Genomic DNA, 17713 nt, shown 5'->3' with positions numbered 1-17713 from the left:
CAATGGTCACTACGAGTTCCCCAGCTACATGATGGCTTCACTGAAACCTGTGGTGCTTGGTATCAAACAATTTGTCTTAATAAATCCATACAGATGCGAGTAGTGGATTTATTAGGATATGCACCCAGAGGGCACCTTAGAAGTGCCCTCTAAAAACCTACCAGCCTCTTAGTGTGCTGGCTGAATGGTAGCGTCCAGTCTGCCACCACAGACAAGTATCTGACCTCCTGGAGGTTAGAACTTATGCTCTCAGTGGTCAGAAATAATGCCTGCTCTGCCAGGAGGTGTTTATGCCTCTCCAGCAGGATGGCTAATGAATCTGCATACCAAGGCCAGAGGCTTTAAAGTCTCTGTAGCATTTGATATGGAACCACAGCTTCCCTGGACCTGAGAGATGCCACCCCCTGAGGCCCATCTGGCACTAGGACATGCACGAAATGAGATATGTAAGTAGGAGTGTTGCACGGCCAGTCTAGTCACACCCCTACTGTGGGCTGCCTGATGTGTTCCAAAGAGGAAGGATTCCCCCATCTTGATTTTGGTGGAATTAGAAACTCTAGGACAGGGTTATGCCCACTCCCCACAGGAAGTAGTCAAATAGGGGGTGTAGTGACCCCAAGGGTAAGTAGCACATTGGCTACTACCCTTCACTTCCCTTAGCCCGCCTAAATTCAGTATTTAGGTGCTCGCCTCACACCAAGATGACAGAGTCACCTGACAAAAGAAGAAGAAGGACAAAAAAGAGCTGAGGATGCGAGAACTGTGAACTGTAAGTGGACATTTACACCAAATCCTGCCTGCCTGCTTCTGTCCTGACAACCCGACTCATCCTACAGCTGTGCATCCTCCAAAAGCCTCTGAGGGCTCTAGCACTTCACCAAGACATCAGCATCTTCTTCGAAGTAAAGGAGCCACATCCCTGCAACCTGCAGGCAAAAACTGCAACATCTGGTTGACTGTTCATCTGACCATCAGGTCCATCACTGCAGCAGCCACCCAGGAGCAGTTCACATTACTCCAGAGGGTGAGATCCGTCTCCCCACCAAGTTTGGAAACATAAGGAACCCCAGGAGCTGCCCTGCACTAATACCCGGTGTATCGGACCCCTTGCTGCAATTAAAGCTTATTTGAAGTCCAATCCAGACTCTAGCACCGCAAAGACCGACCAGCTGATCGGGGACTTCGACATTGCACAGGCCAGTACTGAGACTGACCCAGCTGTCATGTTTTGTCCCCATCTGCAGGTCTGACCGAGAGCCAAGAGCACCTTGACGCACAGGAACAGCCAATTAAAACCTTTTCCAGTCCAGCTCCATGGCCGGGTCCACAAATACTCACCCTGCCCCCCCTGCTTCCAGGACCCTCACAAACTGAGACCCCCTTTGGGAGCTCCTGGACTAGCCCCCTAATGCAGCCTGTTTCTAGGTGGCCCCCTACTTTGCCTGTGGTGTAATAAGCATGAAAACCAACTGGTCCAGCACCTCTGCACCCGGACACTCCAGGGCAGGTTAACCTGGTTTGCTGGTGGATCTTGTGAACTTGACCTTCAACACGTTAAGTCCTAACAAGGACCCCAAAATAAGATTGCAAGTAGGTGCATGCAGTATATGTTTCTATCTCCGTAGGAAATCATTACTGCCTAAATACACATTTGTGTGACATTTTTGACTAACTGTAAAAATTGATAACTCAAAAAGTACTTATGCAATTATGAAGTTCTTGGTGTTAACAATATATAAAAAGAAATGTTTTTTTTTTAAAAGTGTGTCTCATTTATTGACTCTGTTGTTAAACATATGCTTAACACTACCCTCTGATAAGCCTAAACTGCTCACCCACACTACCGCAAAACAAAAAAGATCAATTGGGATTATTAATTTAAGCCCTGTAAGGCAATAAGGGTTGCCTGGGCTTTCTACATAGCGTACCTCATTTTCGTACACTACAGAAAAAGCCAGCTTCCTACAATCTGCTTTCGCCGAGTCTGACAACACAATTCCCAAATGGGACACTGTTCTACAGGAACAGTGTCTCTTTTGTGAATCAGAAACTACATATTTTGAGGTGTCAGTGTTTGATCAATGGTCTGCAGCAGCAGTTGTGGTCACAACATGTTGGGGTATTCCATTGCAATACCCAAATTGCAACTTCCCTATTCAAGCCCCCCTCTATTACCCATGCCTAATGGGCAACAAAACCTCTATTACCAGTCAGAATTACTTTTCCAACTTGCAATGAGATGTCTGTGCATAAGAAAGCACTTTTTTGCAGTTGCAATTCCAAAAGAGTATTGTACATGTGGCCTTAAAAGCTTAAGTGAAACTTACATATACTTTTAGAATGTGCCCCTTGTATAAAAAGTGTTCAGATCTACAATAACTCTCTGTATTAAATCTGCACCCAACTACCATCATTCTTTGACTTGCATCCCTAACTTCTAACTTACCAAAACCATATATCCCTCTTCCAAACCCCACCATGGAGGGCCCCTTTAAATTACCAATGAAAAGCAAATACATGTTTAGTTCACTACCTGCCCCTTGAAATGAAATGACTTAAAACTGTAGTTGCTTACATACAAATGTCACTATAGTAATACTATGCCTCCTATTTGAAGCATATAAACCATATACAGCTTATAGCTTGATCAGTTTTTTAAAACTGAGATATAGATGACAATTAAATGCAAGTGCTGGGGAATCTATCCAGAGATTTCTAGTACTATGCAATGCTCCATTTGAATACAAATTGATAGACAAGCACTAGACCCTAATGTGGTCAAGCAAAAGAATGAAGAGCACTGATTGGTTACATGCATGTGCCACGCAACAATTTTAAGACTTTCTAAATTTGCTATCACTTTTAGTACCACTCCTTTGATTATTCATACTGATATCTTTACTTTATGCATAAGGGAAAAATAACATATTCTTATCTGATCATTTGCTTGACAACACCTCTGGAGTTTAAGTACATGTAAGGAAAGCTCAAAATGTACAACACGAAAGGATGAAAGGCATTTAAATGATGTTGGACATGGCCCATCTTAGGGGAATTTCCCTAAATATATTTGCTTTTTGTACTCCTGATTTTTGCCAACTCTCTGTTCCTGAATTTAGGACTCTGGGCACTTTCCAACTGTATTGCAGTGGTAACGTGCACTTGCCCTTCCTGTACAAGTCAAAATCGGATGCTCACTTGATTGGGCTAGGTTTTGTACCTGTGAGTGTCCTTTAAAAAGGTACACCACATACCCAGGGTTGGTGCGACACTGTTATTAGGGGGATGCTGCCCTGATTGTGCCACCTACCTGAATAGCCTGTCAAAAATGTCTCACACTCAGGTTGGCCGGTCTCACTCCACAGCCAACCCTCAGGTGGCTGTTGACTACCTCCAAACTGGGATAGGCGTGGTACATCTGCATGTGCACTGCCTGGGTAGAGATGGACCCCCATGTGGGTTTTCCCTACCTAGGTGACAGGCTCTCCCAATGGGACACTTCCTGGGTGTGGTCAATTCTCTTGTTAAGGCCTTAGGGCCTGGGGCACTTTCCCAGTGTAAGTGCTGTGTGAAAGTGAGCTCACCTGTCCAACACACATTAGGAAGTGGTGCTCACCTGAGGTTTCTAAAGCATTGGTCAGGTCTGCCAAGCCCACTGGTGGAGGCACATTCACACCTATTATGTTTTAAGACCTGGGTCCAGCCTTCCAGTGCAGGCTGGTGGGTGCCCTGGCATGAATGGTGTGTTTGTAAGCATGCCCAGCCTGCCAATGCAGGTTTATATGCGCTTGGCGCAGAGGGTGTGCTAGACATAGGTCCAGCCTGCGCTTTCAGGCTGGTGTGACCATTCACACTAACGGTGCTCCTAAAAAGGTGCCCAGCCTGCCATTGCAGGCTGGTTTGCGCTCTGCACCAATGGTGCTCCTAAAATATGGGTATGGCCTGCCATTACAGGCTGGGGTGTACTTTGCACAGATGGTGCTCTTAAACGTGTAGGCAAAAAGAACAATTGATGGACAGTACAGAGATCTGGGCCTAAATACATATTTTTTTGCTCACCATGCCATTCCAGTTTGGACCCAGCCATATGCAAATCAGTCTTGACCCTTCGCCCAATGGGAACAATCCAGCCCAAACTGCCAGTCCAGGTCCTCCCTGGACTGGAAACAAGTATTCTAGGACTGGTTTTGGGCTTTCAGCCCTCATCAGCCAGGATAACTTGACTCCAGTGTCATGAAGAGCACGGGACCCACGTCTGGGCATAACCGTCCCACTCGGGGTGACAAATGCAAAAAGATCAAATGATGGACAGAATGTAGAACAATGTCATACTTTCACCCCAGTACAGAGATCTGGGCCTAAATCCTTCCTTGTTTTGCTCATCATGCCATTCCAGTTTGGACCCAGCCATATGCAAATCAGTCTTGACTCTGTGCCCAATGGGAACAGTCCAACCCGAACTACCAGGCCAGGTCCTCCCTGGACTGGAAACAAGCATCCTAGGACCGGTTTTGGGCTTTCAGCTTCAATGTGTATCCAGCCTGCCATTGCTGGCTAGTGTGCGCCTTGCACGGATGGTGCTCTTAAATATATGTCCAGCCTGTGATTGCAGGCTGATACAGGCAGTTGCGCATTTACTCAGACTGGCCTGTGTGAGTCACTAGCCATCCTAAGAGGACCTTTCACTTCCACGAGTACACCGAGGGTATATCCTAAGGGGTGAAGTGAGTGGTAGTTGGTACCTCATTAGATTTTTCTGAACTTGCGACTGTGTGTGACTAGAACTGACTGGTGAGACCAATATCGATGTGCACCAGATGTTGTGCCTCATTTCCATGAACTTACGAAATGTTCAACTCTTTGATCGTGTGAGTGACTGGAGCTGTTTGGTGTGGCCAAAATTGACTCACAAAGGAGGTACGGATTTTGCAACTCTTTGTTTTGTGTTACCGGAAATGTCTGGTGTGGCCCGTCTCATCGCGCAACCAACCTTGTGCCCAGATTGTCTGGGTGTGACTCTACGTGTACCAGATGGGGCACCTCCTCCTTCCAAGAGGCCCCCCTGCTTTATTATTCATTCATCTACTTTTCCCTTATTTGGCCCTCAGCTTGGCGGACCAACTGCTCTCTACTCACCCGGCCTTCTTGGACAACACCGTATTGCCAGGTAGTATTGCCCGGCTCGTGCCTGAGTGGTGAGAGTGACTGACAGGGCTGGGGGAACGCTTCCGAGAACTATCAGAGAGGGGTCACTAGATTGTATGACCCACCCATGTGCTTGCTAGAACTGGGCTGGTGCCTGAAGGCCCTTGGGGACCGAGTGGTGTGACCATCTATTGCCCTTGGCCCATGTCTGCTTCGCATCCTGTAGGTGGCCTTCTCAAGTGGTTGCCAAACCCCTTTTTGAAAAATGCCTCCTAATTGACCTTGCTGCCTACCCCCACCTGCTTCCTGGGACCCTGACTAAGAGTGACTTCAGCTGCATACGGCCTAGTGCCCGAGAAGTGGATAAGGTGTCTCCAATCTATGGGTGTAGAATAGCCGGGGGGATTGGAGGGTGGAAGGAGTCTTGGGGCCACAGGTCTGCAGTGTGTAACCAATTGACCTGCTGGGTGTCAGTTGTACCGCATTAGGATGCTGAGTGCATATGTGTGTGAGTGCTTCCGTGTGGACATGTCTGATAGCCATTGCAGTTGGGAATGGGTGGATGAGTGTGTATGTGGGAATGAAAGTGGGAAACCGCCCGTGATTAATGACACTGGACGGCGGATTGCCCGATACGTTGATTTCTTGCCAGAACATTACGTTTGACATTGGTTTTCTCCGCACGGCCTCGGCCCATGGTGCTGTTAGAAAGTGGTATAATGTTGTGTATGTACATATTTCTGATATTGTGTGACCCAAGATGTTAGGATACTCTAACTGTGTGGTATTGGATTATAAGATGTGCTAGGGTGGGCCTGAGGTGGACAACATGTTGTACGGCTTAAGGGTGCTGGGGGGTGAAGATTAGGATCTTTCCCAAGTGTGCATATTGCAGATGTCATTTGAACATGGCTGGACATACTACTGCTAATAATAATTTTGAATGCAATTTATGCCCAAAAATATGTGATGTTCATGTTGTGCTGATTATTATGTGTCTCCAATACAAATGTAATTTCCATACATCATGTGTAAAGTCTCTTTTGTGACGTTCAAGGAATATATCGTGAGTGAGTGCTGTGCTGCAGCTTTACACATTGTCTCTGTGGTAAGCCTGATTGCTCAGTGCCAAGCTACCCAAGATGAGCGCAAGTTATAAAGTGTGTGTAATCACCTGCCCCTGACGGGAGTGTTAGGTTCTGCCTGGCTGCGGTATTGCCTCAGCCAACCAGAAAGTGCCAGTTCCAACAATTGTTTTCTCAGATAAATGTACTGCCTACTGTAACACATCTTATGGAAGATAACTAATAAGACCCTATGACCTAAGGACATGCATAGATGCGTTTTTAAAAATATGAAGCAAAATTTGAATTGCTTGCCAATGCACAAGCATATGCCTGTGAGCAGGTCAGTGATATGCTCACCTGTTACTTATTGCACATAAAAAAATCTCCATGTCTTTTTTTGCTGTTTCTTGTCTACCCATATCCGACCCATATTGATGCCCATTGAGTAGTCCATAGCTGAAATTGATTGAACACCCCAAAACAACCCCCTTTCTGTGATTTGAATTTTCCTTATAAGTTCCTTCGAACTATCAAATCATGGGGCTGTATCAGAAAAGTATTTATAGGTATGGGACGTAGTACTCCTGTAATAATACTTTCTGTACTTTTAAATGCTTTGTTTTATTTCACCTCAAAATATCTAAAATGTGAATAAACTGAAAATGTTAAAGGGATATTCATGTACAATTAGTACATATAGAAAAGACTGTTCCCTTTTTTCACTTTACTACTAGGAAGTTCTACAATTCTGCTCTAGTTCTCAAAGGCATTTATTTACATAGGAGTAGTACTCCTGGATACTACTTCCATTACTCAAATGCGTTGTGAATCAGCCATAGTTTTTTTTAGCAACTCAGAGCTGTGTGGTTTGTCTGATTATGTTTCTTGATTTTCATTTGCCCCTTAGTATTATATTTATTTATTTCTCTGCAAGAAGTTTTATAGTGGGTATTTCTGCCCAGGGCAGTCATGCCTGATTAGGAATTTATTTTAAAAAAATCTCTAATGTTGGCTTATTATCACAAATGCACACTTACATTTTCTCTTGAATGGTATTTAGAACTGCAAACAGAAAATTGCATGACAGTAATGATGGATTGAGAATGGTCTTGGAAAACAGTTCTACGAAGAACAACAGATCACTGGTAAGACTGATTTACATGCTACAGTATAAAGATAGTAGAGTACTTTCATGGGAAGAGCAAACTTCTGATCAGAGAGTAAGTTGTACCTATAGACTAGGCAGGGATGTCATTAGTCACTGAAATAAGTCTGCCCTAATGCCTATGAGGGTAAATATTTATTGTCTATTTTCGTATGCAATATCCTATCTTCCCAACCCCCCCTTATATTACTGTACCAGCTTTCTGTATCTCTAGTATTATGCTGTAATAATCTCAAAGTGTATGTGTAGTCATGCTTTACATTTGCCAGATAGACCATAACTATCTATGTCTCTTCCTCCACACCATGCATACTAATAATAGCTGTTCCTTGTCTGGTGTAAAAACAACCATGCTTACTCCATTTAAAACATATTTATTTACACGCCTCATTTGAGAACTCTCACTGGCAGATCTTTGCTGGCCTTTCTCCTCCATTTTCATATTTTGTGGTGCAGAAGTAACACTTACAATTCATGGTTATTCAGTTTGACTTAATTTGGGTCCTTTTATATTCAGACACGTCTTGGCTCCTCTGGCTGGATTGAAAAGAAATGCTGATGTTCCTATATTAGACCTGTCAGTCTTAGGGTGGTATGCCCCAAAGGGTTCTGGCTTCCACTTCCATTTTTACTGTGCTCGTTTTTGCTGGCCTTAGGACTCTGTGCACTTTAACGTTGCCAATCAGTGTTAAAGTACTTGTGTTATCTCCTTTAAACATGGTAAGATTGGCTTATACAAAATTGGCATATTTAATTTACTGATAACCCCCTAGGCATGCAAATTTAATACATTAAATGCTACTAGTGTGCCTGCAGCACTGATTGTTTCGCCCACTTAAGTAGCACTTTAACCATGTTTCAGGCCCGCCATTGCAGCCGTGTGTATTCAGTTTTAAACTGCCATTTCAACCTGGCAAAATAAATATTTTTTCAGAAAATGCAAAGAGATGACCTCTCTTTGCTGGTGGAAGCACTGTTATCGATACCCGGAGGTATTAATCCATTTATTCTTAAAATAAATCCAATTTTTACTGTAGGTTCATTCAAGTATCAAGCGTCTTTATTCATTTTGTACATGTATCATGTTGCGTAATTCCACAACATCATATGTGAATTCCAGTTCAAACTCAAATTATAGTGAAAACCCAATGTATTCCGGGTCGATCTTCGACCCTTCATCAGGGGTCGTGTTATACAACTATAAAGTAAATGGAAACAGGAGGCTTTTTAATAAATGTGCTGACTTGTATAGCAAAATGTGAAGAGTAAGAGTGCTCGTGCCTGAATACATGCGTGGTTCATAGTGAAAGCTGGCTGATATAAAGTGCGGTTCATTAGAAGAAATTCTTGGTGAAAAAACGAATGTGAAGTCGAGACTGTTTTACGGTGGTTTCTTTGTTAGTTACAAAAAATGTGCAACGACGCTTCAAAAGTTGTCCTCGAATCCGTCGATTTCATTGTGCAGGTCTAACGAGTGTGTTAGTCATTATATAAACCGTAAACAAACACGCTATGTATCCGATCTATAAAGGACTTACAAAAAGATGCTGCGTTCGATGACTGGAGAAGTGTGGCTCAAAGGTTAGAGCGGCAGACCCTGATGCAGAGGTCTAGCCCGCGACCAGGGTTCAATTCCCGCCTCGGCAGGTCTTGGGCTCAATTTCCTCTGACCTGATAATTCTCACCTCGGTGCCTATTCTAATCATGGGTCCCACTCTGCAACTCTGGGCAATAGCTTGCTTAATCTCCACAACGGCCCCAACAACGCTAGGATGCCTGGATTCACCTTGGGGGTGCCCAGGAGTGGGCACTTCACAGGTAAAAGCCAGGAAGGGTTCCACAGCGGTATGCGTACAAGCGCCGAGATACCCTCATGGGTGATTCGTGCGCTATACAAGTACTACTACATACTTCTCTCCTTCCTAGCTCTCGCGAAGAGTTCCGCGGTGATGGCAGTGGGACGTTAATGCGTATTGCGTCATTATTAAGTGTTGTCGTCTTAAAGGCGCTTATGTTTGTTAGTGTGCTCTACCTCTACTTATGTTAAAGTGGTATAAAAAACATGAAAGGAATGTCCGGACACGCTTAATAAAGTTAGTGTTTAAAAAAAAGTTAGTAATGGTGTATATTCTGAGGAACTAACGAGTATATGCATTATTGTTAAAGGTAAAAATACGTGAACCTTAGTTAGATGCAAAAAACGAAAAACTGAAATATGTTCAAATGATCTGAACATTAAAAGGAATTGAAACATATTATATGTAACTAATTTCAGCAATTTTCAATTTGAGGCAAAAAAAGAGCAATTTTCAGAGAAAAAGTATAAAGACATCATCAGTTAATATAATCTATTATAAGAAACAATGGTATTCAATTCAAACATTAATCCCTTCTGGTTATAAAGCATTCAGTTTTTTTGTCCCAAAAAATTCAGATCCTGCTAATGTTTTAGACGGATCAGTGTCTTGTTTTGGAATTACTGCTTCAAGAATGGTGAACCTCAATTGAGCGATATTGTGTCCGGCTTCAAGCCAATGGGATGCCACTGTTGATTTTATATTGCAGTTTCTTATATTGCTTTTGTGTTCCCCAATGCGTATTTACACCTTCCGTTCAGTTTTGCCAACATAAAGTTTTCGGCAGGGGCATTTCAATGCGTAAATAACATGTGATGAATCGCATGTGCTTGAGTGTTTCAATTCAATGTTGTAACCTTGTGTAGGATGAAGAAATTTGTTGCCCGTCATTACATTGTTACAATGTATGCAATTCATGTATTTTTGCATGCCTTCATATTCTTCTTTTCTTGTGTGATCTTTTCCTTTTTTCAAAAGTTCTTGAAGGTTACAGGAATGCTGTATTGCGAAGGTTGGATGTATAGGGAACAGATCTTTGAAATCAGGTTCTGTGTGGATAATTGACCAGTGTTTCATTATTATGGATTTACTTTGATTAGATTGTGTAGAAAATTTCAAGACACAAACTATCTTCTTCGATGTTTCTTGTGTTGTTTTTTGCGATAATTGTTTCCTGTCCAATGTTTCCACGAAATTTCTTAATTTTACGTTCATTAATTTTTCTGATATTTCTTTCTTATCAGAAAAATCCATAGAAAATTGGTATGCTTTAGTACAAGATTTGAATGTTAAACTTGACCAATATGCCAAAGATATACATGAGCGTAAAATTAAGAAATTTCGTCGAGACACAATCCACTATCAATTAGACGAAGTGTATACGTGGGCTGAAGTCTACAATCAACAGAAATGGCAGAAACTACAGACATCAGGTTCTTCAGAAGAAAGTGTTGTATCAGACTCTGATACTGCTCGTAATCACCAACCATTAAGAAAAGAAAGCACAGCAACAGCAAAACCACACACCTCTAAGGAAACTTTTTTATTCACAAGCCCAGCATCCAACCACCACCCAGAAAAAGCTGGAGCAGTACCAGGAGAAGCAAAAGATCCAGATCTCAAAGCAGACAAAAGAACAACTCGCAGCAAGATGAAGGGAACTTAGTAGTCAATATCTCAAAAGTGAAATTATCAAAAGCACAAATAACAATACTGAATAAAGGCACTTCTTATGTTCCAACATATCATAGTAATCTAGCAGAAACAGAAATTGCATTCTTTAAATTCACCTGAATTTTGAGATTGAAGCACTTCTTTAACACCATGGAGCCTACAACAACGACATCAGATGAACCAACATGCAAAATCTTCAGACCCAAAAGTAAATTTTGTTCACCAATCTCTCATAAATTAATTGATGCATTTGAACGGCTGGTGAAAGCGGAATTTAAGTCAATTCATTTCAAAAGGAAAGAAAAAGCAAACTTCTCCAGAAATGAATGGAGCACTTTAAAACAATTGACATCAGACTTCTGACTTAAATTTCAAAGAGCAGACAAAGGAGGTGTATTAGTTGTGATGGATTCAGATTTTTACACAAAAAGTGTATTGAATCACCTTCAAGACAATGACACATATTCTAAGCTAGATCAAGACCCAACATTAATCTATGAAAAAGTACTTCAACAAATTTTAACAATGGCATTGGAAATGGGATGGATTGACGAAAACACAAAGAAATACCTATACACTACCTATCCAAGACTTCCAAAGCTAAACTTGCTCCCAAAAATCCACAAGGATCTGGAAAAACCACCCTTTCAGCCAATCGTATCAGCGTGTGGATCACTTTCGAAACCAATAGGGAGATATTTAGATAGTTTTCTACAACCCATAGTACAACAACAAACCAGTTACATTCAGGACACCACAGCACTTCTGAACACATTACAGGATCTTGATACAGATCAAGCGGAAAATTGGCTACTATGTACTATCGACGTCACTGCCCTTATACGTCAATACCCCACAAGGATGGTATGGAAGCTATGGAATGGGTGTTACTTGAACATGAGACATCAAATGCTGAAAAAGTTTTTTTATTGGAACTTTTACAGTTTTCATTACTACACAGTTATTTTGAATGGGACAACACATTTCACTCACAAAACAACGGACCTCCATCGGTTTTGCCGGTGCGCCTTCGTAAGCGAATATTTTCATGGCCAAACTAGAAAGAGATCACATTCTCAACGACATAAAATGGACTGAACATCTAGTTTTATACAAAAGGTTTATAGACGACATACTAATATTATGGAAAGGTGACATCACCATTTTGGAAGACAATATCCAAGCACTAAACAACATCCATGACCGAGTTAAATTTACTCACCAAATTAATAGAAGCAATATTGCTTTTCTGGAGTTGTTAATTCAGATAGAGCCAGGTCAAATCAGAATGAGTGTATACACAAAGAAAACGGACAGAAACAATATGTTACATTTTTGCAGTTTTCATCAGAAATCCCTAAAGCATCATCTTCCATATTCTCAATTTATAAGATTGAAACGTATCATTTCAGACTTGACAGAAACAAACATGAAACAAAGGGGATACCCTGATGAGATACTTGAAAAAGCAACAAGAAGAGTGGAAACATTGGACAGGAAACAATTATTGCACAAAACAACACAAAACACATCGAAGAAGATAGGTTGTGTCTTGAAATTTTCTCTACACAATCTAATCAAATTAAATACATAATAATAAAACACTGGTCCATTATCCACACAGAACCTGATTTCAAAGATCTGTTCCCTATGCGTCCAACCTTCGCAATGCAGCGTTCCTGTAACCTTCAAGACATTTTGAAAAAAGGAAAAGATCACACAAGAAAAGAAGAATATAACGGCATGCAAAAATGCATGAATTGCATACATTGTAACAATGTAATGACGGGCAACAAATTTCTTCATCCTACACAAGGTTACAACATTGAATTGTAACACTCAAGCACATGCGATTCATCACATGTTATTTACGCATCGAAATGCCCCTACGGAAAAATGTATGTCGGCAAAACTGAACGGAAGGTGAAAATATGCTTCGGGGAACACAAAAGCAATATAAGAAACCGCAATATAAAATCAACAGTGGCATCCCATTGGCTTGAAGCCGGACACAATATCGCTCAATTGAGGTTCATCATTCTTGAAGCAGTAGTTCCAAAACAAGACACTGATCCGTCTAAAACATTAGCAAGATCTGAATTTTTTGGGACAAAAAAACTGAATGCTTTACAACCAGAAGGGAAGAATCATCGAATTGAATACCATTGTTTCTTATAATTGATTATATTAACTGATGATGTCTTTATACTTTTTCTCTGAAAATTGATCTTTTTTTGCCTCAAATTGAAAATTGATGAAATTGGTTACATATAATATGTTTTAATTCCTTTTAATGTTCAGATCATTTGAACATATTTCAGTTTTCTGTATTTTACATCTAACTAAGGTTCACATATTTTTACCTTTAATAATAATGCACATACTCGTTAGTCGCTCAGAATATACACCATTACTAACTTTTTTTAAACACTAACTTTATTAAGCGTGGTCGGACATTTCTTTCATGTTTTTTATACCACTTTAACATAAGTAGAGGTAGAGCACACTAACAAACATGGACACCTTTAAGACACTGACACTTAATAATGACGCAATACCCATTAACATCACACAGCCATCACTGCGGAACTCTTCGCGGGAGCTAGGAAGGAGAGAAGTCGTTGAATGCAGCGTCTTTCTGTAAGTCCTTTATAGATCGAATACATAGAGTGTTTGTTTACAGTATATATAATGACTAACACACTCGATAGACCCGCACAATGAATTCGCCGGAATCGAGGACAACTTTTAAAGTGTTGTTGCACACTTTTTATACCGAACAAAGAAACCACTGTAAAACAGTCTCGACTTCACATTCATTTTTTTACCAATAGCATTACCACGACTTTCTTCTAATGAACCGCACTTTATATCAGCCAGCTTTCACTATGAACCATGCATGTATTCAGGCACGAGCACTCGTACTCTTCACATTTTGCTATACAAGTCAGCACATTTATTAAAAAGCCTCCTGTTTCCATTGACTTTATAGTTGTGAAACACGACCCCTGACGAAGGGTCGAAGATCGACCCGAAATGCATTTGGTTTTCACTATAATTTGAGTTTGAACTGGACTTCATATACAACGTTGTGGAATTGCGCAACATGATAAATGTGCAAAATGAATAAAGACGCTTGATAATTGAATGAACCTGCAGTAAACATTGGATTTATTTTAAGAATAAATGGATTAATACCTCCGGGTATCGATAACAGTGCTTCCACCAGTATAGAGAGGCATCTCTTTGCATTTTCTGAAAAATTGCTTTGAGCGCCAGTGGACATGGCGCAGGTGGTTAAAGCACCTTGGGAATAATAGCAGTCAAAAAATTGATAACGAGTGCACGCTGGTAACAATTGATTTCACATTAAAAGAAATCTTTTGCCAGGCCCAAACTTTCCCTTTTTATACATATAAGTTTCCCCTAAGGTTTGACCCAGAGAGTCCAGATGGCAAGGTGCAGTGTATTTAAATGGTAGGACATGTACTTTTAGGTTTTACAAGTCCTGGTAGCGAAAAACTGTTAAATTTATTTTGACGGAGAGCTCAATTACTACTCACATTATAAGAAACAGGATTCTGGTTGGAGTTTTTATCCTAAATGCATTTGGTTTAGAGTTACAACAAGGGCCAAAAGTGGTCTGTTTGGAGTGGGCATATACCAAATTATTAATCCTTGCTTTGGAAATTTACAAGAAATTCTTTTATTCTGTGCAAATCAAAATCCAGCTGCCCCTTACTGGGAGGTCTACTGCAGATGCGTAAAACCCTCACTGAATACACACAACATAAAACTGTCTCCCAGCCCTCATTAATGTGCTTTGATCTCTCGCTCCCCAATAAGGCTTGTGCCGTATTAAAAGCCAATATAGAGATTATTTCACTGCACTTGAAGCTGCAGTGGCTCCTTATCAGCGGCTTACGGGCACATCCTCCCTGCCTCCTGTGAGTCCCTTGTGCTTTTTTAATGTAGCAGTGTTCATTAAAAATATGTTTCATGTTTTCATGAACACTGCAGGTCAGTTCTCTCTGCCTTGTCTCCAGGCTGCTGATGACGTTAGCGGGGCTAAGGGGGCTAAGGCATGGTCCACTTACAGAGTGATGTTAAAACACAACATTCTCTTGCTGGATATATGGATTGCTCATGTCTGAGGGGAGTCGTTCAACTATTATCCCTCGCACAAGCACGATCCATTTTGTTTAACAGTCCTATGGTGCATGCCTCAGGTAGCCCCGTATATCTGCTAAAATGAGGCTGTCAGGCTGCACCTCAGTCCATCCCTGAAGCCAATGAAAAGGCACCAAGAGAAGCAGGGTCAGGATCCCCAGCACTATATGGCTGTACTTACCATCCCATCAAGAAGCTGGGAGAGGGATTGAGGTGGGTCTTCTCTTTTTAAACCTGCCCTTGCTGCTCCTTCTAGCACCTCGTTGGGAATCATGGTTTGCTGGTTCCAATGCCAGCACCAGATTCCTGACCTGCTGCCGCCATAGAGCTGAGTTGCCAGTTAAGTAAGCAAGGTAAGTAAATAAAATGTTATTTCTGTATGCATGTGTGCATGTGTTTTTGAGTGATTGAGAGTGAATTGGGATTGAGTGAAAGTGTGTGTGTGAGTGTGTTTGAGAGTTTCAGTGAGAAGAAAAGTGAGCAAGAATCTGAGTGTGTATGAATAAGTGAAAGTGAGTACGAGGGAGTGACTGAAAATGAGCGAGTGTGCAAGAATGAGTGATCGATTGGAGGTTGTGAGAGGAAGTGGAAGTGAGTCAGGGGTGTAGATACCAAGGGTGCAGCATGTGCAGCTGCACTTGGGCCCAGAGTCAGCAAGTGTTTGTAAGTGTGTTAGTGAAAAAGAGAACCAGTGAGCATTAATATGTTTGTGTGTGAGTAACAGTGAGTGAGAGTGAGAATGAGCAAGTTGAACAATGTGAGCTTTAGTGTGAGAGAAAATAGTAAATGTGAAAGAAACAGAGTGCGAGGGAGGCACATTTTGAATACATTGGGTGAATTCCTGGCTGGTATCAAGCCCCACCACTTTCAAAGATCACTGATTTGAAGTATGTGACAATAACATACATTTTAAAAGGAAATGATAACAAAAAGCACTGTTATAATGTTCCATCGATGTTCGAAATGCCACATAAAGTGATAAAGATACAATCAAACTTTTCAGGCAAATGTGAAAATAATTATAGGGTACCTTGTGCTGAATATTTTGTGCTCATCCTTGCCAGTGCTTTTCTACTGCTGCAAATTAAACATAGTAGTGTGATAGAAATGTTTTTGTAAATGCAAAAAACTATGCTCACACTCATTAATTATTTAAAAAACATCAAAAATGTGATTGCAGTTAAGAACTGTAAAACTTTGTAGTTTATAAACAGAATATTTAAATTCAGATGCAGTGATTTATTTCCTATTGTTCATTTTCACAACAACTATATGTGCATACTGCTAACATGTCCACTGGCCTAACCAGCGCAGATACTTTGGATACTTTCAAGTGGCCCTTGGCCTATAATGAAATATAATAATCATCTTTAACAAATGAAGCAATGCAATCATCTATAACAAGCAGAAGGACAAAATGGCGGCAGAAAAGCTGCGGCCGTAGCCTAACACTGGCAGGAATGATGATAGTATCAGCTGATTGAACACTCCAGCGACCACAGCACGTCTGCTGCCTATTTGTGCAATACTAGGAAAACTAAAATGAAAACATGTTAAAATTGCTGTAAAAATTAGTTTCATTTTGGTATCAAACACATACCATTTCCGATAGCGGATTTGATTTACAAAAAATATCTTTTTGGAGCAAAATAAGATATTACTCTGGATGAGGAGCATCGCCCCACTGCTTGTAAGCAGTGCGAAGAAGAAACATAAAATGATAGTAACTTTAAGTTATTATCATTTTATGCTTTGCGGGCGGGGCTGCTCTGCTCTCGGAGCAGGGCAGGGAAGGAGAGGTTTGCCCACTCCTAAGTGCGTAAGGACTGTTTGGTCGGTCCTCTCGGGCCACCCAAACCAGTCAAGGACACTTTCCCCGTTCTCAATGCAGGCTGCATTACAGCCTGCATGGAGAACAAGCCCAGACCCCCATTCTCTGGTTGACCGTCAAACCAGGATGCTCAAAACCAATCACAACGCTGAACTACATCATTTTTATTGGTCAGGGGAGCCTGGGTGCTTACCAATCACAACGCTGCATTGCGCCGTTGAGATTAGTCAGTGGAGCCTGCTTCCTGTTCCTCGAGTTCCATAAGGAGAGCAGGAGCAGAGACAAGGGACCCAGCACAAAGGTACATTTATTTTCTTTAATGTTTTTTTAATATGCGCGACGCGCCACCCGTGAGCCCCGCCACCCGTGAGCCATGATGGCCGCCACTGTCTCGAATATTTTATAATATTTACAGGCTTTGTATACCGGATTCATTGTATATCAGGACAGGCCATCTTTGTCTTCTGAAGCTGATCTGGCCATCTCCATATGTACGTAGGTGCAAAACATACTGTATGTGAGGAACCTTTCTAGTCCGGATTCCATCCCCTAAAGTGTGGAACCCCCAGGGCTTCTCTCTAAGCCATATTTTACTCAATTTGTATGTCCATCTCTTGACTGAGATTATACAATCACACGGTTTCTCGATAGTGCCATGTGCGAATGACACACAGATTGTTATCCCTCTTACCCCTGATACAGTTGCAAACTCTGTTCGACTCAATTCTTGCTTGAATGATGTAACAGAATGCATGTCAGCCAGTTGTGTGAAGCTTAATGGAGAGAAAACTAAGGTATAAGTGGT

At 41.5% G+C, this 17713-nt stretch overlaps 1 protein-coding gene across 1 annotated transcript in view; it reads left to right on the top strand.

Moving 5' to 3' along the window:
* Positions 1 to 17713, top strand: part of LOC144806682 (ras and EF-hand domain-containing protein-like) — a gene marked incomplete at its 5' end in the record, with an annotated part of 200041 nt that overhangs the window by 58157 nt on the left and 124171 nt on the right. The window contains one exon of the mRNA XM_078672989.1: positions 7273 to 7357. Coding sequence (XP_078529115.1) covers positions 7273 to 7357 — 85 coding nt within the window. The remainder of the gene's footprint in view (positions 1 to 7272; positions 7358 to 17713) is intronic.

The sequence above is a fragment of the Lissotriton helveticus genome, unplaced genomic scaffold (assembly GCF_964261635.1).
Source record: "Lissotriton helveticus unplaced genomic scaffold, aLisHel1.1 SCAFFOLD_953, whole genome shotgun sequence".
In the NCBI taxonomy this organism is placed as follows: domain Eukaryota; kingdom Metazoa; phylum Chordata; class Amphibia; order Caudata; family Salamandridae; genus Lissotriton; species Lissotriton helveticus.
This window is presented reverse-complemented; position numbering and strand designations above follow the sequence as displayed.